The sequence below is a fragment of the Otolemur garnettii genome, unplaced genomic scaffold, assembly GCF_000181295.1.
Source record: "Otolemur garnettii isolate 467f Iridium unplaced genomic scaffold, OtoGar3 scaffold00098, whole genome shotgun sequence".
Lineage (NCBI taxonomy): Eukaryota > Metazoa > Chordata > Mammalia > Primates > Galagidae > Otolemur > Otolemur garnettii.
Genome location: NW_003852493.1, coordinates 6,291,623 through 6,317,630, shown reverse-complemented (window position 1 = coordinate 6,317,630; position 26,008 = coordinate 6,291,623). Strand labels below are relative to the sequence as shown.

The following is a 26,008-nucleotide window of genomic DNA, read 5'->3' as shown; positions in this document are numbered from 1 at the left end:
GAGTCTCCATCTCAAGGAAAAAAAAAAAAGGAAAAAGAAAAAAATCCAGGTGGTGTTAAATTACATGGCAAGGAACTCAGGTCTTAGACAAATAAATAATAGGGAAACAAAAAAATAATGAACAAAGTGGAACTTGTAGATGAATAGAAATTTAGAAGAGATATAAATGGGGGAAAAGTAAAAACTACAGCAGTCAGAAACCTGGCAGAGTGATCAACTACAAAGAAATGCAAGGAAACTGTCAGGCTGAGTCAGAGGAGTGGATACTTTTGAGGAGAGGGAGGAAGCAGCACTTGGGACGAGGGGTATGGTGGGCTTCTGGAGAGCTCACAAAACAGTCTAGAATCTCCAAAACCAAACCTTCAAAATGACAACAAAGAAACCCTTCCTCCGGCTGGTGTGTCTCACCTTGAAAATATGCGCCTTCAGGATGTGATGGCCGAGCTCCATGGTCTGCTGGCGGTTCAGCTTGCCCTCCTGTCTGGAGAACATGAACGCCAGGAGAGCGTGTCCATTCCTAGGGAGGAAACACAAAGGCTCATCACAGAGAAGCTGTCTCTCTGCACTGCAGAGAGAGCAAACTGCCGTCGAATCCCAGTACTCCACGGGTGATCGGCATCTCTCTACTAAAGACAAACGCTGCCCATCCTTTGGGCAATTCTAAGGGCTGCTTCAGGGTTCCCCTATCTCTGTGGCATGACTCACACTGAAGCCAGGGACAGGACAGGTCTTTATCTCTGGAAATACCCCTCCTCCTTTCATCCCCCATCAGCCTCTCATCACTTTACTTACCAATTCATACTGGCCACAAAAAACCAATCTCTAAGTCTCAGCTATAGTCACAGTGCCTAATAAAGGGCCCAATATGTGGTAAATACGCAAATGCGTTTCTTGGATGAATACACAAATGGCGCACAGGTGTCCCTGGGCCCAGGTCTCAGGCTCCCTTAGGATAATCACCATACGCTAGAGCTACACCACGGGTCAAGGCCTTACAAGCGGAGGAAGGAAAGAAAGCCCAGATCACTCTCAGCAATAGCTCAACATCAGAAAGGCCTAGGATTCTAGGCTTGGCTGGGACACAGGCTCTTATGGGGGGGGAAACAAGTGAAGATGTTATTAGTGGGGTTGCTGTGGCTGGGACATTCAGCACACACCTGTAGCCCCCCACAGCTCTCACAAAGGGGCTGTTCTACCCGGTTGCTCCTCCACGTCTGTGGGGCACATCCTATCTCCTTGGGGACACCAGGCCTTTGTCTGAGTCAATGTGTTTGGAAAAGACACAGAGGGTTACTTGTGTCTCCGATAGCAATGACTTCTGCACGCAGGGATGTATCTTCCTTCCTATCAACCTGAGAATGGTGAGCTGCTGCCATCTTATTGGGGAAAACAGGTAGTTGGAGAGGAAAAGATAAACATTTCATATACACATACATGTGTATTTTAAAAAGCACTCTCCCAGTAGTTGCTAATTTAGATGACTAAAAGCATTCATCATTCATGCTCTGTCTATCCAGGAGCATATCTGCTCTTAGACAGGTTATAAACTGCGTTAGAGAAAAGGAAATCAAGGCAGGTAGTTTTTACACTACAGGGGAGAGCATGACCTTTAAGGCCACAGTGCCTACTGAGTGTACTATCCAGTGTCTTGTAATGGTCTGGAGACCTCCTGTGAGCACACACCCTGCGGGCCCTTGGACACCCACATTCCACCTCCTCGCCTCAAGCCTGACACTCCCCTCTCAGATGAGATCCTCTCAGGCCCCCTTATTCCCATGGAAACTGACCTCAGCCACCTCTGGTCCTCCAGGCCTCCAAACCTTCCCCAGCCCTCCAAACCCTCCCCAGCCCTGATCCATGGATAGGGCTCAATCTGGCCCAGATCACTGCTCTTGGGGCCACTTTCCCACCTGATGGCTAAGTCCCCCTCCTGTGTGCACCACACAGGCACTCTAAGTATGACAGCTGGCCCTTGAGGGGAGAGGACCACCCTCCTTGGGGGCCGGGCTCTCAGCCAAGCACATGGGTCCCACCTCTGAGGAGACAAAACACACCTGTTCCAGCCCTGCTCTCCCAGCCTGGTTTCTTCCTGCCCTCCTGGTCTCGAGACCGTGTTCCTACTCTGATCGCCGGCATGCAGGAGTCTGCACATTTTCCAATGTGTCCACACTTTCACTCCATGCCAGATGCAGAAACCGACTGAATCATCTCATTTATCTGCACAACCCCGTGATTGCTCAGTATGAGTCTCAGTATGTTCATATGAGGAAAAGAGGGCTGAACAAGTTAAGGGATTTATCCAAGACCAAATGGCTAGTAAATGACAGAGCAGAGCTTTGAACATGCCAGACAGGCGACCCTGTGCTCTTAGCCAGCATAACACGCTGCCTCTTTCACTCACTAATGTCTACACCTTATAACAAGCACCATGCTTACCACAGGGCACCTGTGGGGAATGATGCAAACTGCTTCCCTTGAGGAGTCCTCAGCAACCAGAGGGGACGCGTGCAAACAAGATCAAATTCACCTACCTTGGTGCTGACAACAGACTCAAGGGGATCCAGGGGTACAAGTCCCCCCTCAGCCCCCATTCCTTCCTCCTCCTTTATGGACTGTGTATTTCCCCACACTGTTTCAACCTTGTGTTATGACAACAAAAATCCTTCCCCATGCTCAATCTGAAATCTCTCAACCTTCCTGCTCCCAGGATGTGGGCTCTCTCTTTCATGCCTCACAACCCAATGGACAGGGTCTCCTAAGGAGCCAGGACCCTCTTCCCAGACTAAAAATCCAACAGCTTCTTCTTAACCCTCATTTTCCTTCACCTCTTGGCCACACTTACCTCTCTAACTGCCCTCCCTAAAACCCTCCTCCCTGCTCAGGAAGCCCAACGCTCTTTCCTCTAACTACACTGGCTTCCACAAGGTGCACCAACCACCTCCCTGTCAATGATGTTGAATCTCAAACCTCCAACTTCTCCAATCTTCAGACCTGCCCTGCTGCTGGAACCGGTCTTCCTGGGAGAGATAGCTACCCAACAAACTCAAACTCAACCGCTGAAAACCAAAGCCAGCTCTGCCCCTGCAAAACCTGCCCCACACTGCCTGCCTTTTTTGACCATCTTCCCCTAAGAGCAATGCCACACTTGGTTTCTGGGGCTTAACATCTAGAAGTCATTTATGATTCCTCCTCCTCAACTCTGCCCACAAGGCCTAGCAGCAGGCACCAACCTCTCTGCTGTCAGCAAGGCCAGTCTCCATCCCACTGCCTCTCTGATCCTGGCCCACCAGGTCCCTGCTTCTGACCAGGACAGTGGTCCCCAACTCCACACCCCTGTTTGCATTCATGGTTCATGCTCTAGGACATCACAGCTTCTCCAGAAAAGATGGATAGGAAGCCACACCTTGAGCACAGCCTGCTGCTGGCTCTTCTTGCTTCTCTGTCCCATGACAAAAGCTCCAAACTAGATTTGTTGTTGCCAAACATAACCTGCCTGTTCTGACGCGTTGCCTTTGACAGCTCTTCCTGTTTGCGACAGGCTTGCTGCCCATGCTGGTACCCCATCTAGTCATTGCTCAAGTTAATGTATGGGGGAAAGAGGAGGCAAGGGACTGTCCTACATTAAAGGAGTGCTAGCGCAACCCCAAGGGACTGGTGGATCCAGGAAACAGTCATCAATGGCTCCTAGCATCGCAGAGAGACATTAGATTGTTACCTGGGTACAAATGCACACCTAGATAGAAGAAAGAAGAACTGGTGGTTGATAGGGTGCAGCAGCCAACATTAGGGTGACTACAGCCAGATTGACCTATTGTATGTTTCAAAATGGTAGAGGAGAATAATCTGAGTGCGCCTAGCATAAAGAAAAATAAATATTTCAGGTGATGGATATCCCAGTTATCCTGATTTGATTATATGTACTAAATTGTCGTTTGGACATCTAAGAAGTATCAATAAAAAACGAATACAAAAAGATGCAATGTGCCTCCTGGGAGAAGTACTTACCACTGCTTATTAAGTATCCATGCAAGAAAAATATAAAATCTGATTGAGCCTCTAGGTTTAACTACTAGATTACAGGAAAAAGGAGTGAGAGGAACATGTGAAAAAACAACACAAAGATATAAAATTCAGATTATGGAAAACTATACAGGAAAAACCACCCAATTATTCTTTTTAAATAAATAAATAAATTGTGGTGCCCAAAAGGGAGGAGACAAAATGGTAAAGGGAAACTATAGACTAAAAGATAATCAAATGCATTTTATGGACTTTTTGAATCCTGATTTGAACATACTGAAAAAACAGAAGTAGAGAAATTTGAGCATGGCTAAATATTTTAGTAATACTGAAGAATTTCTATTAATCTTTATGTGTGATAATAGTATGATGGCTAAATAAGAAAGCATCCTTCCTTTTTCAGATGTATGATCTATTATTTAGCATTACATGCCACGTTTATAGCATTTAAATGTAAAGTAAAATGTCATGTTTTTAACATGTAATTTAACAGACTTCAGCAAAAACATCCCCAACAAAACGGACACAGCAAGTATTACAAAATGTGAAGATGCCTAAGTCTAGGAGATAGGAATGAAGACCTAAAAAACTGATCTTTAACTTCATGATTCTATTCCTGGAATTCTAACCTAAGGAATGATCAAAAATAAGAGAGAAGAAAGCAAAGAAGGAAGAGAAATAGCAGATCCTCTTGGGAACTTGTTTAATAGTGGCTGTCACTCAGTGAGAAGATGCACATACTTTTTTGGGGTAGGGAAGTAAGGCGTGGAGAATTAAAATGTTTTGTGCACAGGAAATAGATAAGAAGTGATGGAGTGAAGATCTGAATCCAGATCTGTAAGGCACCAACAGATTTCACTACAGGTTTTTATATTTTAAGTAACCTAAAAACAACTTAAGGACCCAAAAAGGGTATAGTCAAGTACATTACAATTTGCCTACTGGGAGGTTTGAAGAGCTGTGAAAAGTCTTTTCCAAGCTTTGTAACAGCTTGCTAGGGTGCGTGTGATGTGTTAAGCAAAAAAATAAAAATTAAAATAAAACTAGGACAAGAATTCTAAGAGAGAAACAATGACTTGCATAACCTTAAAATGCTGCAGGGAGAGGCAGAAATAAAAAGTAAACGGTCACTGTCCCTGGGTGTTGGACTTTTCTCCCATTTCACTCTAAAACTGGGGGACTAATCTGGGGTGAGGGAAGAAATTCTACCACCTTTCAACACCTCATCCAATTGTTACCACGTGGACCTATGGAACCATTTACAGAAATCGGCCCCCCTTAACCAAAGTCCCACATGCAGCTTGGCCACTCCCAGGCACCTCCTGCCTCACCCACCGGTGAAGGTGAAGCCTTGGAGAGGAGGGGCCTTGCCCCAGGAATTTCTGAGTTTGTCACAGCACTCTGCACATAATGGGTCCTCAAAACCTGTTACCAAATTGTACCCAGTGCTTTCTGCCTTCCTACACTGCTCTATGCACTCTGCACTCACTGGGGAAGACGCCAACTGGGACTACCCCAGAAGGGAGGCCCTCCTTAAATTTTGCACCCTGGGTGGGTGCCTCTGGGCTCCAGGCTCTGCCTCAGGGGACATGGCCACTGCTGGTAAGAATTGGGCTAGTCTCCATTTGTATTTCCTAGACCTAGTCAACCACTCTCAGCTAAGCTCTAGGCTGCTTAACCCTAAAGCCCTACCTACCCAAAATGAAGTGGAGCTTAATGGAGACTACAGTCCAACTATTGCCGCCTCAAATCCATAACAACCCTGCACCAGCGCTGAGGTCCTTTGATTTATTGTTGCATCTCTACAACTCAGCGACAGCCTACCTTCCTAGAAAAGGATCAGACTTTTCTTAGAAAACAACTGGCCAGATAGATCACAGCACGCATTTCACCTACCTATTACTGTCTGGCTAAATAACCTGGATGTTTAGAGTTTATTGTCCCAAACTGGGTTCCAAAGATAACAACAATAGTCTAGTGTCAATTAAGAAAACAGCAGCAACCATGACATGAAACAGCCGCTGGACCTATTAGGTCAAGATTCAGTGTTTATGGAGAGGACAGTGGTTTTGAGGCTCACAAATGCTCACCACTTCATCTCTGGACCCCAGCATCTGGTCAAATGCCCACTATAGTTCTTAGCGGACAGCTGAGCAGCTTGCCAACCATTACTAAAGCAGGGGCAGTTTTCATTTAGAAAAAGTAGAAGCTGTTCAAAACAGCAAAGATGCAGGCCAAGGCCAGGTCCAGGCTTGTCTGCCAAGCAGAGGCTGAGCAAACCCTTATCTGAAATCATCTGCTTCCTCGGCCTCCCCACCTCTCACTCCACCTGTTACCAGGCCACACCACAGATAGGCCTCCCTCGCCTAGCCTAGCCTGCTGTGATGCAAACAGCCCAGGCAGTGAGCAAAGGGTTCGGACCTGGCCCAGTCTGCCACACCAAGCAGAACCAGACATATGCAAGGCAGCTGGGTCAGGTTACAGTGCTCTCTCTGGGCCCACAGGTAAGTCTGGTGCCCCCAAACAAGTCACTATGTGGTAAATAGCTGGCAGTAGGCCCTGCAGGAGCTGGGTGGTAGGAGCCAGCAGGAAAGGACCCCCGAGCACTGCCCAGCTCCTCTTTCATCTACATATACAGGGCAGTCCTAAAACTCTAGTAATTGGAGGGCAGCTTGTGCACACAAGCAGAGAGGAGTCTCATCACCCCTCTTTCTGCCCAAGGGGGGAGTGGGGGGATATGAAAACAAAAAAGCAAAACAGAATCCTTCACTACAGGTTGGCATCCCACTGAAACAATCATTCACTCTGGGTTGTCATTCCACCGAAACAAGGGACCCACGTTTGAAATCCTCTCCTGCCACACAGGAGGTTCCGCGCCGCGCCGTACCTGGGCTCACACAGGAAGGCCGTGTTTTCCCCATCTGCTCGCCACACAAGCCACTCCCTGAAGGACGGGTGGCAGAACATGCGGGTTTTGTCTCTCCTCTTAATGAGGAAGCAGGAGAGGGCGTCCATTCTCTGCTGGAAGTCTTCCCAGCCCTGCTCCCCCTGGATGTGGCCGGCATTAATAGCTTGAAAGATCTGCTCATCTGTCATGGGGTGAAGGGACGCGAGGGCCACGTTGAGGATGGGAAGTGCTCTGTCGAAGGCAGCCTGAGTCATGAACTTCATGTTACACTGCAGCAGGTAGAGCTCCGACAGGGACACGGGCACCACCTTGTAGCTGGCGCTTTTGATGACCAAGTGTCCCCTCTGGAAGAGGTCCAAGGTGAGCTTGAGGTACAGGTAGGAGCCGAGGCTGCGCAGCACCAGGTGGCTGCTCACCTTCCCGATGAGCGCGGCGTCAGCCTTGCCATTCAGGGAGATGTTGCTGAGGATGTCCTGGCTGCTGTGGACCCTGTGCTGGACGTAGGCGTGCAGGTCGCTGTGAATGTCTTTGTTGTCTGGAAAGTCATCTAAGGAGAGCTTAACGAATGGCAGCGCACTTACGATTTCCTGGGAAAAAGCAAAAACCCACAGTGTCACTCCACAGACAGGCCTTTTTCATTTTAGAAGCATTTTAAACCAGATTCACTAGTTTTCTTTCAAGGAGGATTTTCATGGATTACAGGGACTCATTGTTTTCTATTAAAACATGTAATAGGATAAGGTGAAGATAAAAAGCTTACATGAAAGAAATCCTGATGTGAGATTGAATCAGTAAAGGCTCTCCCAAGGCCCTCATCCGAGGGCTCAGAGCCAGGAGAGCAGAGTGAGAGCCCCAAGCAGAGAGTGCCAGTAGGGGCAGCAAGACCCTGCAAGTGACCCAACGTCCATAATGCTCACTCTGTGCAACTGGCTATGTAACAAGGATGAGCACAAACCAACACTGCACGTCTAAGAACATGGCAATGTGGAGAAAGAGAGGCATCCCTCTCAGCGCACCACATACCAGGCAGTAACCCAGCCAGGAGGTCTGAGACCGCCCCCAGGCTCCCTCTCAGGGACACATGCCGACTCTGGTACAGCACGCTACCATTTTTTAAATTGCTGGTTTTCTAAAAGTAACCCTTTAAACTGAAGTATAACATAAATACAGAGGCACACAAATCCTAATTGCCCAGTCTCACTGATTTTCACCAAGTCAAATATACCTGTGTGACCAGCATATACAGAGAGAATATCCCAGGGCTTCTGTGTGCCCCCCATCTCTCTCCCATTCCAAAGATAAGCAGGCACTGACACCTTACAGCAGAGAAGAGGTCTGTCTGTTGTTTTGTTTTTTTTAACTTCATGTTGTACGTTTTTGAAGTGTTTAAGGGTGTTTCCTCATGTAATGCAATAATCATAGGAAGAGGGCAGAATACAATTATACCCATTTCCATTTACATGGATGCTAATTGAACCTCTGAAAACTTACACACTTAGGAGGTAAAACAAAAGACTCTTGGCTCCTGTGCTCTATGGATTGCCAAACTATGCTTGCTGTGTCAAAAATGAGGAAAACGCATGTAAATCACACATTCAGAACAAAAAATATCAAGTTCAACTGAGATCTAATTCTAGTTTTAAGGAGAAGGAAAAAAAAACCCAAATGCTATTTTAAAATAAATTTATCATAAAAGTACAAAAATCAAAATCTATGGTCTACAATGTGTGTACTGAAAAAGTTTAGGTGTAGAAGGAGTCAATGGTTAAGATGCAATTTTAGGGTTTAAATGAGGAGGAAGATGGAGAAAAGAAAAAAAAAAATCACTCTTGCCCTGGTAGTAAATGTTGCCTCATGAGTTTAAGTTTTATAAAAAACAGATCTCTCAGAATAGACCTTAGGATCTCTTTCAGCTTTCACTTTTCCCATCAAAAAAACCCATCAAATCCCCTCTGCCAACCCCTCCAAATAACTACCAGCAGGAACATCTTTAAACTCTGGTAGATTCCTGGGACAGCCTCCACACACTCCACAGCGGAGTTGGCTAGATGTCAACACTGGAGAAGAGAACGTACAAGACATCTCGATAAATAGGCCTGAGGCTAAAAACATCACACAGTCACCCATGTGGACTAATTTTTCAAATTCCTAACAGTTTTCAATTCAGTGGCCAAATGGTTTACAGTAGTTGAACTTATTAGCATTTATCACTGTAAAAGTGGAATGTGGGGACTTAGGAGGAGATTTGAAAATTCTTTTGTTACCTGAAAATTTGCTCTCACAGTCACAATCAACTTCAACCAAGCAGGAAATTTAGAAATAATTTTGGTAATAAACGAAGAAAGTGTATCTCCGTAATCAGGTTTATGAAACTCAGCTTCGTTTAAGCCATCTATTAAAATAATGTATTCTTCTTCAGGAATTTTCTGCTCTAAAGGATAAAATAATTTTTTCAAATTAAGAAATTACACATTTCTATATGATGGCACCACCCAGTGTATGTTAAAGCACAGTTTAAAATGCTAGGAGAAACTGAAGAGGTTTACATATGGCCCAAGAAAAGGTTTCCACAGAAGCATATTTTCTATTAAATTTAAAATGAAAACTGGAGCATAGAGCCAAAGAAAACCAGTTCTCACAGGACAAAAACCTACTGCATTACACACATTAACTAACTCTTTGCACAGGCCAGACCTGGCAAAGACATGAAGTTCCCCTTAGAACACTTCAGAGGATTCCCAGTAAGGAAAACTGCTCTCCTCCCTCCGAGGTGAAGTGTCTGCCCAAGCCATAAGCCACACAGAGTGGTTCTCAACCTTCCTAATGCTGTGACCCTTTAATACAGTTCCTCATGTTGTGGTGACCCCCAAGCATAAAATTATTTTAATTGCTACTTCATAACTATAATTTTGCTACTGTTATGAATCATAATGTAAATATCTGGTATGCAGGATGTGCTTTCTGATGGTCCAAAGGGGTCTCAACCCACAGGTTGAGAATTGCTGAAGCAGGAGAGCTCTGCTCCACAGATCACCCCAACAGGGCTCCTTCCCACCAGCCTAAACCTTGGGTTCCATACATTAGTGCCAACTTTCTGCCCAGAGAAGGGGGAAAAAAAGATGACATCTGTTTCAGTCTCCCTGGCTCTGTCCGATGGAAGTGCTGTGTGGGCAGGTGAATAAACTAGCTCCAAGGGTAAGGAGAAAAGGGGAGAAAGAACAGAAAACTCAAGGGCCCATAATGGTACTGGCATTCCCCAGCTTGCAGAATATTGAGGCAAAAAAAAAAAAAAAATCAAATGGAAACCTCTAGAAATGACTTCAGGTTTCCACTCAACTGAGCAGAGGCAATGAAAAAAAAAAGATGCTAGGAAGCTCTCTCCCAACTAGCGCTCTTATTCCCAGACTTTAAGAGCACAAAATATGTTGGCAACAGTCTTAGGGCACAAACCGCCTAATGGCTGTAGTTCCAAACTGGCTACTTTGGAACTGTTCACCTGTGGAGTTCACTCTTACCAAGGATGCTGGGCTGATAAGGAGGGACTTTGGGGAGATCTGAGGATGGGAACCAGACAGGTGCTGAGGCTTCCACATCCTCCCTGACCCTTCCTCACTTCTACTCCAGAGCTGAGCTGACCACCCTCCTTCCGAGGTCCTCTAGTACCCTGCACTACTGAGAGAGGGGCTGAGGGTGGCTGCTCCGAGGTACCGTTTCTCAGGCTTGTAAGTGGCTCCAGCACTCCCCTCCTGAAAGCGGCCACGGGGTCCTGCACACAGGAGCGCAGGCTCAGCATGCTCTGCAGCTGGGGCTCCTTTATCAGGAGGTCTCTGTAGGCGGCCAGCTGATGGGACCGGCAGAGCAAGGCCGCGACGCTGTGCACAAACTCAGGCACCAGGCACGTGTATGTGTTATCAGCCTGGCAGTAGTGGTAGGCCACCACCTACGGGGGAAGCAGAGCCATCAGTGTCACCTCATTTTCTTCACACAGCTCATTTTAGCTCTCAAGAAGAAACACAACTTCATCCACTCATGGAAATAACAAGACACATTGCTTCTATTCTAGTCTTTAGTTAGCTTAATTGATCCACTTATCCCTTCCTTCATGTGGTTTGCAGGCCTTTAACTGTATCCACAAATCCATCTTGATTAACACAAAAATCAGTGCAAGGTACTCCGTATTAAATATAAATTAATAGGCTGGGCGCAGAGGCTCACACCTGCAATCCCAGCACTCTGGGAGGCTGAGGTGGGTGGACTGCCTGAGCCAGAGTGAGACTCCATCTCTAAAAAATAGCTGAGCCTTGTGACAGGTGCCTGTAGTACCAGGTACTTGGGAAGCTGAGGCAAGAGGATCACTTGAGCCCAAGAGTTTGAGGTTGCTATGAGCTGTGATCTATGCCCCTGCCCTCCAGCTTGGACAAAAGTGTAAGACTGTTTCTTAAAAAAAAAAGTGCTACCTTTACCACATTTCTGATCTCAAGAACAGCAGCACCTCTTTAGGAAACCCTTTTGTAGACCAGATGGATAAAGGTGCCTCTGAGACCAGGGCCATGGAGTCACAGCTATTCTTCCTGGCAACGGGGGCTCAAGCCCTCAGCCCCCATCAAGGGATGCTGTGGAGAAGATCAACAGGGATGTTATTTGAAGAATGGAAATTAGAAATTAGCAACTTTCTGCATTTCATGGGTCAGGTCATCTGTTAGTTAGCAATGTAACTGCTTTAAAGCAAGAGGGTGGCTTCATGAACCAGTGACGCATGCTGAGCAGAAGGAAAATTTCAGACGAACCTCAAGGACCATGAATTTGGGAAGAGAAAGGCAGCCAAATGTCTTTTACAACTACACAAGAAACCTCTGACAGAAAGCTGCAGGGACTCAAAGGCCCTAGGGCAATGGAGAATAGGCCAAAGAGGTCTAGGGCTAGCTAAAAGCTCTCAATCTCTTGCTCACACACCAAATTAAGGAAAACTTGTAAGGATGGATTTGTGGTGAGTATACAGATGTCTTTTAATGCTTTGAGAAACTCTTCCAATCCACTGTATAAAACACGGGTCCTCAAACTTTTTAAACAGGGGACCAGTTCACTGTCCCTCAGACTGTTAGAGGGCTGGACTGCGGCCCTGGGAGAGTCGGCTGCTAAGCAGAACAGGCAGCGGCGGCAAAAACACCCGGCGGGCCGGATAAATATCCTAGGTGGCCCGCAGGCCATAGTTTGAGGACACCTGGTATAAGATGTCGACTGCTAACATCTTTAGATAGATGTTTTTCATTCACATTTTTTATTTGGAGTACTTCATCACAATTTGATCAAAAGCATTAGGCAGCTATCTCTGTTTTAAGATTCTTTTTCCACTTCACTTCTCAGAAACCAAACTAGCAGGCCTCTGTCTCTCTATCTGGAGAGCTCCTGTAAAGGCAGATTACCTTAGAGGCAAGGTACTTCGCCGCATCCTCTCTGGGCCTCTGGTTTTCAGGAGTACCAGACCCAGGTCCAGCAGGAGTTTTAGCAGTGCTGGGAGCGCTTGCAGAAGAACTTGGTGAAAGCAGCGGCGTGAAAGGAAGATCCTGGGTGGGGTCTGAGGCTGCAGAGAAAAGACCATTTCTTCCTTATCTACATTAGCACAGGATGAGATACTGAACACATTCCTTGATTAGCCCAGGGAGTACTTTAACAGGTAAAGAGCAACATGTTCCAAAATTCAAAGGTCCGCATGAGAACACAACTTCCCTACTCAGCTTCCACCCAGCCAATTCCCCCTCCTTGGAGCACCACTGCCTCCAGTTTCCAGTATTAAATTCTTCTGGGGTAAAAAAAAAATCTCACATGGCTCACCTGTTCTTGTTCACTGGGTTTAGAGACATTTTCTTGTTAATGGTTTACTACATGTGGAATTAGCAGCAAATAGTCAAATACTTGGCTACTCTATGCCATACCTAACTTAGTCTTTATAATTTTAGTAAATCCAGTATAGAAGACAAAAGCTGCTGTCAACAGGGCACAAAACAACTCTATAGCCACTCCACTTGGCTTGTGCTGCCAGGAATTCAGCCCCTGAGTCTCAGGAGAAAAGATTCCCCAGGGCACTTGATAAGGCCTCATAGCCCCACCTGTTTAAAGAGGGAGAGAGGGGTGACAGCTCAGGAGGACGTCAGGGAATGCTGGCCTCACCCACAGCCAAATACACACTAGGACAGATGAAGTAGTCAACTAATTCATTTAACGTAAGACCACAAACCTAATATAGAAACTGGAACAATGAGAAAAACTGGTAACTTATGCCTACCCAAACAGTAATTTCCCCCCATCTATCTCATATTAACAAACTAGACAGGAAATGAAGTGGACATACCTTTAGGTGAGGAACTGGGACTGTTGGAAGCAATTTGCCTCATGCGGCTTCCATGGCAGCTCAGTGCCACCAACTTGGAAATGACTGCTGTCTTCCCAAATCCCACATTTCCAACAATAACCGCTCCTCTATTTTCTGCCAGCTCTGTGTTCCTCAAGTTTTCTTCTATCCGGTGAAAGAGCCAATCTCTTCCCACAAACACAGAGTCTGTCGTTATGCTCGGTACTTCAAATAACAGGGGTTTCAACAAAATGTCCTGTGGCTTGTAGGGAGCAAACCGTGCTTAAAAAAAAAAAAAAAAGAGTGTTATTCTAGAAGGATGTCACAGGCTTATACACTAGCAAACTCAATATATCACTGCTGTGTGTTACCTTTAGTACGAACTTTGGTTTTACCCCACTAGGGATCTGTAAGTATGTCCACTATATTTCTGTTCATCCTTCTGTAGTATCCCATTTATCAGACCCTATTGGTCCTACAAAGTGTCCCATTAAAATGACTTTCTAGGACAACATTCTCTTTGGTAAAGTATCACAAGAATGGAAAAGCAAGTAACCAATGTATTCAATATGAATACAGTGAAGCCAGTAGACAAAGTAATACATACCCACATATAAGACAAAAAACTTAAGTTAGGGGAGGAAGGAAGAGTGGGAAGGAAGGAGGAAAAAGAGGGGAGGGGGAAGGGAATTGCTGTGCTCCCACCTAAAGGGCACAATGTCAGCGTATATGGCACATCTCCAGCTACAAATAGGGACCTCACCTAACAAATGCGAACATTGCAACCTAAACGTTTGTACCCTCAGATTAATCTGAAACTAAAAACTATAAAATGACCCTCTAGTCCTTTCATGCCTCTTGAGTTAGTCTTATGACTCAAGGCAGACACACAGAGGATCATAGAGAGCAAAGAAAGAGGCCAAACCATGTCTAAAACCATGCTTGAGACAGGGTTCTTCCCTACTGTATGGGTAACATAGAAATATGTTTTCTCTAGAGACAGTCTTTGCTGTCATGTGGGCATGATGATGCCTTGCCTGCATGGTGAGGCTGCTATGCACACCAGGTAGACACAGGACACAGTCCATACAATCCAGGGAACTGAAACAATGCTGATTCTTTGTTAGTTACCAAAAGAAAAAAAAAATCTAGCGAGTGTTAAACTATCCCTCACTTCAGAATAATTAACCACAGAAATATTTTTCAATTGCAGAAGCAAGTTTAATCACATATTAAGAAAGAAGTCTAAAACTATTAAGAATGGCCTCCTAGCACACTTCACAGGTACATTATTAGCACATGCATGAAGGCGCACGTGCGCGCACACACACACACTTTCCATCATGTTTTAAAAACATTGGCTTAGGCTTGGCGTCCATAGCTCAGTGAGTAGAGTGCCAGCCACATACACTAAGGTTGGCAGGTTTAAGCCTAGCCCAGGGCTAAACAACAATGACAACTGCAACCAAAAAAAAAAAAATAGCTGGGTGTTATAGTGGGCACCTGTAGCCCCAGCTACTTGGGAAGCTGAGGCAAAAGAATCACTTAAGCCCAAGAGTTTGAGGTTGCTGTGAGCTGTGATGCCACAACACTCTACTGAAGGTGACACAGTGAGACTCTGTCTCAAAAACAAAACAAAACAAAACAAAAACACTGGCTTAAATGCTGGCTATAGCAGACTTCCAATGTTCAGTGAGCAAGCTCATCACAGCTTTAGCAAAGCTAACATAAGGATAAATACCTTTAGCTTCTGGTGCCCTTCCTCCGGCCGTATTGTGCCACGGTAATCTAATTGAAGTTCGTAGAGGGGCATTTCTCTGCCCATCTAAATAACTCAGATCTTCCAATTTGGTTGAGCTTGTTGCTGTAAGATTAAATTAAAGTTTAGTGTCTTCAAAACTGAGTTTAATGTCATACCTAAGCTACTACATGTCATAAATTACTAAGCTTTTAGGCTTTCGACAAAATTTACTTCAAGGTGATTTTGATTTTGTTTGTTTGCCCCAGTTTTTATTTCTGGCAATATTCCTACTTGAAATATGGTAAAAACTAAATGCTCCTTATTCTTGAATCAAAATTATGTTGACCTGGTTGCCAGAATTCTCCATTATTTTTGGAAAGAGATAGATTTCACTATAAATTGTTTGATGAAGAAATCCACAATCACATGAACCACAGTAAAGCTCTGGTACTTACTGCATACATGTGACATGGTACTAGTTTCTCCTCCACAGCTTTGGGAAGCTTTCTGCTGTTTGGAATTCCAACTTTGTTAATCGAATGAGCAGATTCTGCACATATAATTCCACAGTACACAGAACACCTAAAGGTAGCTCTCCACAGTAATAACCTATTTCTATGCTTCAAGTATGTATGTAGATATATAAATGTATTATATACACTGTATATTACGTAGGTATATATGCACATATATTTTTAAAATTCTAAAAATGTTTATTTACCTCTGATCAAATCAGTAAGATTCATTGTATATCAGTACCTATTAAAAAACATTAAGGATCTATGCCAATATACATTCAAGTTGGATTATGACTATTACAAAATAATTTTGCTGATTCTCGCAAACCTTATAACAAATATATAGTCCATGTCTTTGTCTTAAAAGAACCCTCCTCTTGTTTTATATATATATATCCTAGGTCACAATGAGGAAAACTGAAATTAACATAAGTTGGTTTATGGCTCAGGTGGCCCAACATAAAGTATGGTTGGTCTTAGATGTGTGAGTATCCTTCGGGATAATAAAATAGACACATGATCTGTGGGCGAATGAGGAAGCTAGCAGGAGTCAGTGTTGCAAGAGCCAAGCCTTCTCAGGAGTGGTAAAATGGTTAGCTGCAAGAGAGAAGCTGAGTTGGGCCATCTGTCTTACTAAAACCCTCTGGATACTAGACAGGCTCTGACCCAGCATCCAGCTCTTAACTGACACTGTTAGTCTGACCTGGGCCCCCCTAAATTTGCTCTCCTAAAGTTTCAGTCCTTCTCTTCCTCCCTGTCCCATCAACACCTCACATCCTGTCATTCAACAAGCACCTGGATGGCTCTGGCCTGACTCTGATGGCATGACCTGCAAACATGTGCTCTATCCACTCACCTTCCCAGTTAGTGGAGAAAGTCCAAAATCCTGACTTCCCAGCTCACAACTATAAGCTATGCTTCTGTATCCTTCTGGTGCATAGCCACAGCCTGTTTATACCCCGTGTACTGTTGAAGCAAATGTTCTGTGCATCTACCAAGTAAATCTCTCCCATTAGAAAGATTCAGATAATTCCTTAGGCAGGACTTCCAAATGGACCTGTGTGCGGTAATCCAATGGCAGCCTCTAGCTTCACTCTAGGTCCTTCACAGCCATGATGTATGAAACTGCCTGGAGAGCTAATAGGACTGGACCTGCTCCCCACAACCCTGGCCCCCCAGTCTCAACAGTAATGCAGCTTGGAACATATTTCTAGGCCTTTGCCTGAGCTGCGAGACTTTGCTCCCTTCTTGTGTGCCTCATAATGAGTGTACCCATCACTGCCCACGGAGAAGGGGCCAGGCAGCCACAGTCATAACCTATACCTCACTTCAAAGCTGAACAGTCATGAACACCTGACATGTTGCCTCAGCCCTAAAGAACACAGAGATGCTTAGAACCTCCCCCAAAGGATTTTCTGTTTCCCATCGTCCCAACCCCTTAAAATATAACACTCCATTTACAGTTTTGCAACAACTGAAAGGATTAAAAATACACAACTGTAAAGGACATTCCAAAGAAAAGATTGCAAAAATGCCCTGACACGGGTGCCTGTAGCTCAATGGTTACAGTGCAGGCCCTGTGCCCTGGGGTTGGCAGGTATGAACCCAGGCCAGGCCTGCCAAAGAAAAAAAAAAAAAAGATGCCCTGTCTGACACAGATGCAGGAGATGGAGAGATTTTAAATTCTGTTTTCCGATTTGCAGTCACCAGAGATTCAGCTCCAAAGAGCACAACAGAGCAGCTTCAGCAACCATGTAGTTTCAAACTCGGGTCAGCTGAAAGTTGCGGCAGGGCTGCAAGCCACCAGCTGTCCACTGTCTCCACTTTCTACCCTCTCCTCTGCAGTGACAGACACCAGCAAGCAGAAGCAGGAAAGCTGCCTCCCCAGGCTTGTCGTGCAGCAGAGTCCCAGACACTACATGTGTAGGAGTTAGACTCGCATGCAGTATTTAATGCAAAATGTTCTCAAAACCCTAAACACTATTCAGGGCCAAGAAAAATCAAAGGTAAAGTAATAATTTCATGCTGCAATAAACCTACTGCTACCACCTCTACAATTAATTACACCGTTATTGCCCACACACATACTATGTCTAACATGTGGGTGAGAAGCACATTTCAAAATACTTAGCAAAGAATTTGTTTTGGGGGGAGTAGAGGGAAGGGAGAAAGTTCTCTAAGCTGAACAAAGAAGAACATCTGTTAAATTGTGGACTAACCTATAAAAGGTAAATGGCCAAAAAGTCCAGGGCAATTTACCAGTTAGAGTTTCCAGAAATTAGATGGCAATTGTGTTTGTTGGTTTCCTGGAAAATTAAACACAGTGCTCTATAATTTACTCAAGTATTTTGAAAGGAAAAAAAAGGTAGTAAAAAATAGAAGAACACATTACCCAACTTCTAGATGATCAAAAAAAACTTCTAAAGGTTTCATATTCTGTTTTCCAATAAAGGAAAAAGGTGTCCATGTCATCAATTTTGATGGGATATATGGCTTTCCAAATCAATCCCACTCTAACAAATAAATACCTTTACAAAGAAAATGTATGTAGTGAATAAAATAATGTCCAAACCTAGTCGACTTACTTTTATAATCTTTGACCAAGAAAAAAAAAAAAAAAAAAAAGTGTCACATTACTACTCAGTTAGCAGACAACTACAGTTCTTTGCAGCAGGCTTAGAGACAGTGAAGTCTGGGAACCTTAAGAACTGGCTTTACACCGCACCCACCAGGGTCAGTCCCTTGGGGAAGCTACGAACAGAGGTCTCATATCACGCTCTTCCTTCACCTGCCAGTCCTGACTCTATACCCATCTACCAAAACACCTTTCCTATGAAATAGCAATCTGTGTTTACATGGATTTGAACATATAAACGCTTCTAAGAGACTTAAAGATCCGGCCCTTCCCTTATTATTCAATCCTTCCAACACTGAGCATTGTTGGCTGCCTTGTTCACAGGAGCCTGCCTTCTAATCACTAAGCAAACGGCACTACATACGGTCTACAAAACCTGAGTCTTACACTTTTCAGTGATACTTGAATACTTCCATTCCCTCTGAACTGAGGTTTGGCTTTAGGGGAAGGTGGTCCATGAAAAATCTACCAGATTCCTAGCTTGTTAGCAGGTTCTGTGAGGTTAGGACATCTGCCCTTTCTCTTTCAAATAAATATACATTTAGTTTTAAAATATGGAGCACAGAAGAAATAAGCAAACCCATTAGGTCAGGTAGACCCTGCTCAAATCCAGCGGTAAAGCCCTCCCACTTCCACAGGAGGTCTAGATCAAGGGCATCCGTAGAAGCTAATGAATGAGGACAGCAGAAATCAGAAAGCTCTGCTCTATAATCACAGCAGTCTCCTGCAAAAGCTCAGGTCACACCCACTGTCACTTCGCTTGGCAGGAGACCACATAAAAGAACATTAAGCAGAAAACATAACCCAAATGGGATGCTTTTAACACTTAAAATTATTGTATTAATGTTTCCCAATTTTAAAATTGCTTGATTAAGTTGGATGCAAGTTTGCTATTTTGTTTTTTTAAATAATGTCAGCAAAACTTTTTATTAGATAGAAGAGAAATTGGTAAGCAGTACTTCTACAGCATCCGTTAACAGTAATCAGCATCTGTGTGACTCAGGGGTCCTGTGAAGCATCACGTATTTATAAGTTTGTGCTTACAAACATTTCACTCAGTCTTTCTTGACTTTCCACCCAAGATGAGGTCTTTCCCCCTGCTCTGGGCTCTCACAGCTCTCTGCAACATCATTTTATAAATCTTACCTCCAAAACATGCTTACTGTGTTCACCTCTGTATTTTTACCAACAAGCTCTGTATCTTTCTTTTCTTTTCATTTTTTTAAAATCTCAGATGCTATTTTGTTAAAGTCAATAAAGCTATCAAGTTCTGGGATAATACAAATGACCCATTCATCACAACTAGGTAAATGCGGTCTAAAATGCCTGGGGTACAACATATTATGTTGAAGGTGGTGAACTGATAGAGAGAGGACACAAAAGCTTGGGGAAGAGTCATCAGTCAACACGCATAAGGCTCTCTAGTAACAGACATGCCAAATCCCTCCTCTGGAACAAGGCCATTTACGTCCTTTGAAAGTGAATTAGAGTTGGGCCTCAGAACTTTTCCATTAGAGACATTTATCAGCTCCTTCAGAATTCCATTGTAAAACAACCAACAACAACCAGAGTGACCCACCACATCCTGATAGCATAATATAAATTGTAGAGAAACCCTCTGATGTAGCAGAAGAGAATCTGGGTCCATGCATTAGCAGAAGAGAGACTTTAAGTACTACAATGATAACAAAGAATGCCTATAATGGGTTCCTCATCTAAATTCAGCTCAAGAGCATGAAGTTTAGAAACTCAGGGCCTTAACAACAGCACCATAGCTCAGATGCAAAATTGTTTCCCCATTCCTCTCCAGTTATAGCCTTGGCTTACTTGATATCCGCTTGAGACTGGACCAACTCCTCAACTGACTCCCAGGATACTAAAATCCTTGGATGCTTAAGTCCCTTATATAAAATGGCATAGTGCTTGCTTATCACCTATGCATATCCTCCTAGATACCTCATCTCTGCACTACTTATAAGACCCAATACAATGTAAACACTATGTAAATAGTTGGTATGGTGCATTTTTAAATTTGTATTATTTTTATTGCTTTATTGTTTTTTCCTCAAATATTTTTGATCTGTGGTTTGCTGAATCCACAGAGGCAGAACCCCCAGATTTGGAGGGCTGACTGCACTGTCCTTGCTTGATCCCTAACTGCTGACCAGTCCATATCAACAGCAATTGGCATCTTCTCTTCTCCCTGAGGTCTAGCGGTTGCATCTTGCTACGGCATCTGTCTTACCTATTTTCATTTCCTCTCTTGAAAGCTCTCACTCCCGCTGCTTATGCTTTAAGCTCTAAACTTAAAACTGAATTATGCAGAAATTTGCCTTCTGGTCTGTATGGTGAGACTCAATTACACAAAAAACAAGTTTGAAAGTTAGAGTCAAAATTCTGGGAGTTGGTATTGACGAATTCTCTTTAAACAATGACTCTGGTTTACCAAGATACAATAAAAAGTCATGAATTTACTCAGGTTTAAAATAACAAAAACTAGCCGGAGAGTTTTTGTACTTTCTTCTCTTTATACAAAGAGCCACTTTATACACAAGTAGTCCAAATTATAAATGTAAAGAATTCCAGAGCAGATGAATCACTTAAAGACCATGAAGTACAAGCTTATTGTATTTGAAGATGGGTAAACTGAGGCCTAATAAAGGCCACTGCCTGATCCAAGATCATAAAGCTGGGTTATGTCTGGATTAGATTCCCACAAGATGACAGTGAACATAGGGCAAAGGGCACCTCAGTCTCCAGGGAGAGGCATGGCCTTACCTGCAACTGAATTGGGCCGTGGCATTATTAGTGAGCTGGAGCTCTGAGAATAAGGGACCGGACCATCTCCGGCTGCAGATTCCGCTTTGGGTAGCACGCTCTCCGCTGACCCAGTGGTCTCCTCTTCTGCCACTGGGGAGCAGTTATCTGCCCTGCGATCAGGAAGCACTCCTTTCTGAACCCCTAACCTTAGGCTTCCATCTTTATTCCATTCCAAACTGGAGCCACTCCGGTCATCATTTTCGGATGAACTTGTAATTGTGGCTGAAATGAGAGACCAAGATACTTTGAAGGAGGCCAGGCATAGCTGGGGCTATCTACTAAGAGTTAAAACACACGCTGCCCTCCCCAGGATCAATGGAAAGTTTTCTAGTCCACAAAGATTTTTATCAAAATATGTTTTATATTCTGTATTTTGGTAAATTAGAAGAATGTTGCTTATCAGGGGAAATAAACTGCTAAATCATTCTACAGAGAAGGGGGGGAACTCTGATAGGAAGATAATTAAGAAAACTCTCAGATACTTTCTAGACAGCTAATAGTAAATCTACATAATTTAGAGATAATGGTCCCTTCTTTTTAACAAAGATGAATTTCTGAGAAAGAATTCTAATCTCATTAAATTCCTTTGAGCCTTTAAGTATACTTTCCAAATGAGTAACATTTGTTGGAGGGTGGGTGGGTGTGGGGACAAGCAGCAAAATGGTTAATGCAGAAAACATGCAGGAGAAAATCTATAGAAACAAAAACACAATTATAAAGTCAGGCAGAGGATTTTATCTTTAGGATTAAAGTTTGTAACATCTGTTCAAAATGGTCCAGAGAGGCTGACTTATTTCTTCAATAGCAATGAAACCTTCAGGTAACTCAGCTCAGGGAAAGTACCCGCATGGGAAGGTATGCTCTGACTACAGAATTAAAATTTAACCTGTAGGAAAGAAAACCAGCCTAGAGGAGAAAAAGAAGGTAGGAAAAACCTTTTGTAAACATCTTTACAAAACAGCAGAAGGAAAATGAGCAAAGAAAGAAGCAATACTCACACTACAAAGAGTCACTTCTCAAAGACGCTGAGCCATATGGAATACCCTTGCAACCACAGGTCACCGGGCCACTCTCACTGGCCCACTGTTGACCTAACACTGGCTGTGTCCTTGAGAACAAGGGTACGTCCACTGACACTTCAGTTCCCTATTTAAATGCTAGCAGCCCAGGCCCTTAACTGCAAGCCTGTTCAATGGGAGTACACCAGGCCAAAATAGAGTCAGAACCAAGCTGCCTGGATCAAGCTGCTTTACCCACACACTGCAATGATACACACTATCAGAAGACTGGTAAATTAGCTCAAATAGAGCCAGTTATTTAGGATCAAAGGGCCTGAAGGGGTTTGGTTTTGTTTATTTTTAATGCTCTTTAAGATTTGGAAGACAAAAAATTTCCTTACATATGACCACAGGACATCCGTCATAATTCTAAGACTGTCTCTGATCTTCCTGTGGTTGGAGTCTGGACTTAGTGGCCGCTGGTCGCCGCCCTACTTAAAAATCCCAGCGACACACCTGAAGCCTCTATTAATTATCTATGCCAATCTTTCCCTTTTCTCAACAGCACCAGCACAGAGTATAAGTGCTCAAGGAATGTTTGCTTATTGAATGAAAGAGCAAATGAACTCACTCCGATTCTACTGTGGTCAGAGACACTACACTTAACTTCCCTGTTAATAGTTAGAGATCGTTTGTATAGTGTCTCTAACCAGAGCATAAGCTGATTTGGGGTGGGGTCTATCACACCTTTTGGGTATCCATCACTGTTATTCTCAGCATTTGCAAGTGTTCTATCAGCAGTAGTAAACTATACCTCCTCCTCTTTGAAAATTACACCCTTCACAATGTTTTTAAGCAGACCATTTATACGAACACAGATAGATGTAGGCAAGTATGACTCTTCCCATCATAAAAATGCTGAAGGTGATGGTGGCGGTAACAGCAGCAGCTAACATTTTTACTGAAGGTTGGTACAAGCTAGGGATTGTGCTAACGCTTTACCGAAATGGTTTAATGTATTAATGAGTTTATTGCTTATTCGTGGAATTATTAATGGTAATCTTGTTAATAAGTATAAAAATATAGGTAGTCCTGAAACACAGACTGTGTCATAAACCTTCATTTTTAAGTCCAGCGTTCACAACTCACAATGCTTTTCTCAAACACATTGTAGTAAGTTAGGTTCTCAGGCAACCCCAACTGCTAAATGAGAGAAAAAGTTCCCATCTAGGGATGGGGTGACTTGTTTGGTTTTATTACAGAACATATATTTATAAGCTGAAAAATAAACAGAAAGTCAGAGTGTGCTTCCTCAGTGCCAAGCTCCTCTGTGTCATATCCCCAAGGGTCTGCATCCTAACCATGACCTCAGGCGCTGAGAACAGGGACTTCCTGCACAAGTGACAGTGCAGAAAGCAGGACCTCAGGGCCCGAGGAAGCAGGGGGAGAGTGCAGGAAGGCCTGGTCAGAGCTCCTGGACTGCAGGGCAGGCTGATGGTCCAGTCTCACAAGAGGGCATGTGCCTCTACACTGTGCCTGGGGTCTGACAGGAGGAAATGATCAGGTCCCGGCTGTGAGAAGAAGGAAAATGGGTGGGGGGAAGGAAGGCTGGAAGGCTGCAAGAACAGTAGCTGAGCAGAACAGTCCCCAGTGTGGCAGTCATTTCAAAAGGAAAGTATCACACCGTGTTTTATTTTATTCTATTTTTGGGACAGGGTCTCACTATGTTGCCCTGGTAGAGTACCATGGCGTTACAGCTCACAGCAATCTCAAAGTCTTGGGCTCAAGCGATTCTTGCCTCAGCCTCCCTAGTAGATGGGATTACAGGCGCCTGCCACAATGCTGGGCTATGTTTGTTTGTTTGTTTGTTTAGCAGGAGACTCCAGATAAAAAAGGCAGTTCCCCCAGGGCCCTAAGTTCAGAGGTGAGTGAGACGTTTGTTCCGCTGGTCCACATTCTCCAGGGCTCTGTATGGAAGGGAGGCTAGAAAATCTGAGGCCATGGGTCTTCCTGACAAGATGCCCCATTCCACGAATATTCCTCCCCGGGAACCCAACACCAGACCCAGCCTGCATGGCCAGAAGCCTAGACAGCACTTCTATCTTGGCTCTGCTATACCTAAGTTCTGAAGCAGATCCAGTGGGGTGGATATTGGCCCAGTGATCTGGTTTCCCCGCACAGCCCTAGAAACGATCACTAGAGCAGCTCTGTAGTCTCTGAGAAAGAGAAAGCTAGTTCTTCTGATAAATGACAGGCTACCCCAAAATATCTTCCTTCCAGGCTAAGAGAAACTCAAACTCTTAATTAGGTTAACACAGTCAGCTCTCAAGAATGCACGTGTGTACGTACACGCAACTAGGGCAACATGTGGCTTTTCTTTTTAATCACTTAAAAACAAGTTACTGTATGACATTTTTCAGAGGCTGGATAATCTTTCAAGTTCCCTAACAACTCAAAAATTCTAACATTTAATTCTTTCAACTAGTACGGGTGGCAGCTTTTGTCAATGAAGGCTTGCTGTCATTACTCTAACTCGGTCCCAACCATGCTTCCAGCACACAGGATTCTGAAACGTGAGTACTCATCAGGCCTGAAGTTCTATCAGGCTGTGAGGTGAAGCTGTGCCTCACAATCAAATGTTAAATTAGTTCATTAATTCACACGCACTACTTCTGACTCTCCATGAAGGATAGAATATTCCCAGAGTACTTTCTTAACACACTAGAGCCTACATCTGATCACCACAACCGTGAGAGGGAGTAGACAGGCTGAGAACCCCCAACCTCCTTTTATAGATATAGAAACAGACTTGGGAAAAACTGATCTCACCCACACACACACATGCAACAACAATTAGTGCCTTATCCAACAGCAATACTTCTGACTGTACATACCATGTATTTTTAAAACATCCTTTACTCATACAGTGTTCAACACAGAAAAGTTCTAAGTTTATATGGCTAAAAAATCGTTTGCAGCTTATGAAGTCCGCTTAATTAGAAAGTCATCCACTCCGTCTTCCAATGTTTTGCTATGTAAGGCTCTTAAATAAGATTGTATGCTTTCTTATCCTTCCCAACTTTTTTAGACCTTCTCTTCAACTTTTGAAGGTTCTATGTTAAGTGTACACTTAAAACAAAATCAACAACAACAAAAGAATCAGTGTAGGTCTGGGACCCTAAACAGTAGTTTGGTGGGATCCAAATCAAATGATCAGTTTAAAAGAACCTTAAGAAGAGAGCTCCAAGGCAGGTGGATCGTTTGAATTCAGGAGTTCAGGACCAGCCTGAGCAAGAATGAGACCCGTCTCTAAAAAATTGCCAGGTGTTGTGGTGGGCACCTACAGTCCCTGCCACTCAGGAGGCTGAGGCAAGAGAATCGCTTGAGTCCAAGAGTTTAAGATTGCTGTGAGCTGTGACACCATAGCACTCAACTGAGGGCAACAAAGTGAGATTTTTGTCTCAGGAAAAAAAAAAAAAGAAAGCTAAACTGCCTACATTATTAGTCCAGAAATGTCAAGGAGCTAAGGACCAATGACATCAAATATATGCCACATAGAGCCACAGAGAAGACAAGAGGGAGAAATGTGACAGGGGATTGGGTACAAACCCTGGCTTCTCCCCTCTGTGGACCCAGGAGGAGGTATGTCTCAGGGACACTTTGGTGTTTACAACATCACCTGCTGTATTTGACTGTGTTTCTCTCTTTCCACTAGCTACTATGAAACTTATGGGTAAAATTTTCTGTCTACTTAGAAGGCAAATGAATAAAATGTTATGAATCTGACTCTACCTTTATTCTTATTCCTATTCTTTTCCCCTCCTCATCCCTTTGCTAAAAACAAAAACAAACAAAAAAGAAACTTGGTGTACTAAATGTCTATTTGTGAGCATTTCTAATTCACTGGGAAGAATTAAATAATTATTCTTAGGAAATAATAATAGAGGCCACGATGAAAATATCCTATGTGCTGGGCTCTGTTGTAAGCCTGTACCGTGTGCCCCCATTCAGTGAATCCC

The 26,008-nt window shown here is 43.8% G+C and overlaps 1 protein-coding gene across 1 annotated transcript in view; it reads right to left on the bottom strand.

Moving 5' to 3' along the window:
• The window catches only part of TANC1 (tetratricopeptide repeat, ankyrin repeat and coiled-coil containing 1), a 129,316-nt gene that overhangs the window by 45,134 nt on the left and 58,174 nt on the right, over nt 1-26,008 (bottom strand). Inside the window, exons 5-12 of the mRNA XM_023516816.1 lie at nt 20,950-21,213; nt 15,019-15,141; nt 13,278-13,559; nt 12,352-12,509; nt 10,637-10,868; nt 9,193-9,359; nt 6,908-7,515; nt 409-517 (exon numbers count right to left, since the gene is read on the bottom strand). Coding sequence (XP_023372584.1) covers nt 409-517; nt 6,908-7,515; nt 9,193-9,359; nt 10,637-10,868; nt 12,352-12,509; nt 13,278-13,559; nt 15,019-15,141; nt 20,950-21,213 — 1,943 coding nt within the window. The remainder of the gene's footprint in view (nt 1-408; nt 518-6,907; nt 7,516-9,192; nt 9,360-10,636; nt 10,869-12,351; nt 12,510-13,277; nt 13,560-15,018; nt 15,142-20,949; nt 21,214-26,008) is intronic.